General features: G+C 48.0%; 1 protein-coding gene across 1 annotated transcript in view; it reads left to right on the forward strand.

Annotated features, from left to right (window-relative positions):
• The first annotated feature begins 6 nt into the window (after positions 1–6).
• LOC123024202 (adenylate kinase 2, mitochondrial-like) overlaps positions 7–4,106 on the forward strand; it is a 23,942-nt gene continuing 19,842 nt past the window's right edge. The window contains exons 1-4 of the mRNA XM_044431628.1: positions 7–41; positions 1,580–1,690; positions 2,600–2,694; positions 3,508–3,656. Coding sequence (XP_044287563.1) covers positions 24–41; positions 1,580–1,690; positions 2,600–2,694; positions 3,508–3,601 — 318 coding nt within the window. The 5' untranslated portion in view covers positions 7–23 and the 3' untranslated portion in view covers positions 3,602–3,656. The remainder of the gene's footprint in view (positions 42–1,579; positions 1,691–2,599; positions 2,695–3,507; positions 3,657–4,106) is intronic.

Consider the following 4,106-nt stretch of genomic DNA (forward strand, 5'->3'; position numbering starts at 1 on the left):
TGGGGAAGAGACTGAAGGAGACGATGGATGCTGGAAAGCTGGTAGGTGGAGAGCAGCAACTGCACTGTGCCACTCTCTTTGGTCTCATCTCTCAGTAACATGGAATGCTCTGTAAACTGAGTGAGCCAGCTGCTACCTTTTGACTTAAACCACGGGGATGGTCTCAGGCCTTTGTTTCTTTGCCTGAAAGTTGGGAACTAGGGGAATGTCTTAACATGCCCACAGAGGTTTTGAATAAGCACAGAACCTCCCAGGGCCCATTCTGCTTTGATTTATGGAAGCTTTCCATGGGGTACAACTTCATTTCCTAGCTATATTGCCTCTCAGTTTTTGGGGAAGGGCAATTTTCTTTGCTTTCTTACCTGTAGATATAGAATATCTCTCTAGGTTTTCTGATTACTGCAATTAAAGGCAGCCCTGTTTAGATTTGCTGAATATATAGAGAAAAAGCTGCAAGAGATCTTTGCTCCCTTTCCACTAGCTCTTCCTGGTCAATGTTTGAGGTATTTCTTATCTCAAGGCTTTGTGAAATGCCATCATTTGAAGAAGCTAGAAGCTTTTCCATTCATGATAGTTCAGCTCTCTTCCCCTGCGCCCTCCCAAGTTTGTTCGAAATCCAAAGTGTGCATTCTCTAATTGTAAACCAGAAAGAGTTGGCTTCACAAAAGATCTTGTTTGCCTATCATGTCTCGCTTGGAACCAGACTCGTTGTCTTAAAGGCTCCATTCTGTTCTCTGCATTTTGTTACTTTCACCTGGCAGCTCCCAAGGAAGGGACTTGTGGCCGTAGAGCAGGATCATCATAGGTAATGCTTATCTGCAGCCTTCGCTTCAAACCTTCATAGGGATATATGTGAACTAGGATGTGGTAGAATGCAGCGGACATGCCTGTACATGCTAGATAATGCAAGGAAGCCATAATCTGCCCTGCCTCTGCTCTGCACCCAGGTCTTGGTGGAGGGGAGATAGAGGTGGTGGAGTGCAACAGCAGCCAGTTACCTGGGTATATAAGTTAATGTGATTTTTGAATGAACTGAAGCTCAAAATCTGAAGCTTCTGTGAAAGTCCAAGGCGGAAGGGCTCTGGCCATCGTGACGAGGCTCTGGCAGTGTGGCCAGACCGCTGATCTGACAGCCCCCATACCGAGCCTGCACAATTATTTAGACCATGGTGTACTTGGTGCAGAGAGCCCTTCCAGAACATGCAGCTCAAGCTGGAGTGCACAGCTGAACCAAGCCGTGTGCCTGAGATCAAGACATCTTCTGAAATCGAATGTGACAAATTGCACTAGGTTGTAAGTAATCTCAGAGGCATTGGTGCATTCGGAGCACAGGAAAATGCCTTAAATGGGTCTTGTCTTCCTGTAATCTTGCTTTCTGCTTCTCTGCTGTATTTGCCTTCCTATGGTCAAACTTGTTTCATATCTGTAAGGACTTCCTGAAAACCAACAAAACAGAATTTTGAATTTGGTGATGGAAGGAACCTTGTTTTCCTTGTGGTGGTCCAGACGTTTGTCACTATAATTATCACTTGTTGTATCAAGACTAGCTTTTCTTGTTTATTCCTCCTTGCACGGTAAGGTGAGCGATGAAATGGTGGTGGAGCTGATTGAGAAAAACCTGGAGACACCTCCCTGCAAAAACGGCTTTCTTTTGGATGGGTTCCCTCGTACGGTGCGGCAAGCAGAGATGGTATGCAGTCCTTATTGGAATTGGGGATAATAGATAAACTTCTCACTCTAATCCCTAACTCTTAGCTATATATTTTTGCATATTGTTGAGTATTATGTATTTTGGTATGCTTTGTTTAAGGGATGTGGTGGCACAGTGGGTTAAACCGCTGAGCCGCTGGGCTGGTAGATCGAAAGGTCGACAGTTTGAATCCGCAGACGGGGTGAGCTCCCATACTCTGTCCCAGCTCCTGCCAACCTTGCAGTTCGAAAGCATGCAAATGCGAGTAGATAAAAAGGTGCCACTTCGGTGGGCAGGTAACAGCATTCCATACACTTCGGTGTTTAGTCCTGCCGGCCACATGACCACGGAGACTGTCTGGGGACAAACACTGGCTCCCTCGGCCAGGAAACGGAGGTGAGCACCGCCCCCAAGAGTCAGGCATGGCATGGAGAAACCTTTACCTTATGCTTTGTTTATTTTGTTAACTTATTATATTATGCACATTATTGTTTTTTCTTCTTCACAAAATATAAGTTAAATAATAGTTGCAATGCACAGAGTCAGAATGATGCAGCAAGTTGAGCCCTGGGTGGATTTCTCCGGGGAGGGGCTTCTGTACCGAGGGGCTGCCAGTGAGGAGGCTTTCTCTAAAAGCGTTGGAATGAGAGGCCACATTAAGGCAGGCCTCTGTGATTGCCCTTATGGGCATGTATGGAAGGAGACAGTCCCCTGAATTCCAAGATTAAAATGGGAAGAGGGCCGGGTTGAGCTTGCGCCTCACTCCATTGCTGAGCTCCAGGGCCAGTGGCTTTCCTTGTAACTCCCACTCCAAAGGGATTTGCTTTAGTTAGATTGGAATTTGCTCCTCCATGCGTTTTAAAAGTAGCCTCTTCCTCTTTTGCTTTTCATCCTCCTAAATTGCTGCAGCTGGAGGAGCTGATGGAGAAAAGAAAAGAGAAACTAGATTCTGTCATTGAATTCAACGTCTCTGATTCCTTACTCATCCGGAGAATTACTGGAAGGTAATAGCCACTTCCTCTGGAGATCCTCTGAGAGATCTTCTGCAGTGTTTCGAGCTATCCCAGAAATGTGATGCACTGCATGTAAGAATTCCTTGTAAAGGAGAACTAGAAAATAGTACTGGACAAATGCCACATGCATGCGTCATGCCCTTTAAAATTGTTTTGATCATATGGTTATATGATTCTCCTCTGCCATCTGGTGCCCTCCAAATGCACTGGACTCCATCTGCTCTCATCCCTAGTAAGCATGAGGGGCTGGTGGGAGTTGTAGTCAGCACATCTGGAGGGCCTGATGTGGAGAGGGCTGGTTGGGGAGGGCCTTCTGTTTCAAACTTCTTTCATAGCTTTAAGCTGAAGATGAGCAGGTGTTGATGTGGCTGGATGAGAGGCCCCTCTGAGCTTTGGGAATGCAGCCTTCAGTTACAGAAAGGCCAAAAGAGGGCACAGAAAGATTGTGAGCAGTGCATTCCTTTCACTGTGGGCCCCCAGGAGCCTTGTATCCAAGAGAAGTCGTCCACGCCCACCTTGATCCGCTGATGCGGCACCTGGTGCCTTCGGACCATTTGCTGCCACTGCCACCCCTTCGATCTCCTTGATCAGTGTAGCAGTCTCCTCTGCAAACGTGTGGCATGCCTGCCACGGGCAGCTTCTGTCCTCTTGCAGTGGTTCACAAGGTCCCCGAGGGATGCCTCCTTTGCTTGTGCCTAATGCCAGGCTCTTTGGTGATCGTGATTCTGAATAGATGCTTCTCCATAGGCCTTCCCCTTGACCAAGTCTGAGATGCCCTTTGCTGACTCCTGTGGTCTCTTCCAGGCTGATCCACCCAGGCAGTGGCCGTTCATACCACGAAGAATTTAACCCTCCCAAGGTCCACATGAAGGACGATGTAGGTAACCCTGCCGTTTAGCTGGTCCTCCTTGGGCCGTGCTCAGATTGCCTTGGATTGCTCTGCAGCTGCTGAGGGCGCCATCAACAGTGGGCAGTGTGGCAGCAAAAGGGGCTGTTTTCCCCCACTGCATTGCCAAAGTCAAATGGCCTTTCTCACTCATTTTATGGATTTTGAATACTGCTGCTAGAATCCCCCAGTGGACTTTCATATGTCACCAGTTAGCAAGTGCACAGCCTTTCTGTGGCCAGGGAGGAAGTAGAATCCATGTGATCCTTGTGCCTAGCTGACCGCTTGTCACAGAGAAGACACAGGCAAAATTGTAGACCCGCACCCCTCTCTCTCAGGAGAGATGCCTGAAAGTATGTAGCACCATCTTAGCCCCTTGGACCAGCTAGTGGTGTCAGAATAAATATGAAACATAGAAACAGAGCGAGTCAGAAGGGGCCTCCCGGGCCATCTAGTCTGACCTCGGGCACCAGCCGGCTCCGCTCACGACATGCCCACCATGTGCATGTCCAGCCTA

The sequence above is a fragment of the Varanus komodoensis genome, unplaced genomic scaffold, assembly GCF_004798865.1.
Source record: "Varanus komodoensis strain SLA01 unplaced genomic scaffold, ASM479886v1 scaffold221, whole genome shotgun sequence".
Classification (NCBI taxonomy): Eukaryota; Metazoa; Chordata; class Lepidosauria; order Squamata; family Varanidae; genus Varanus; species Varanus komodoensis.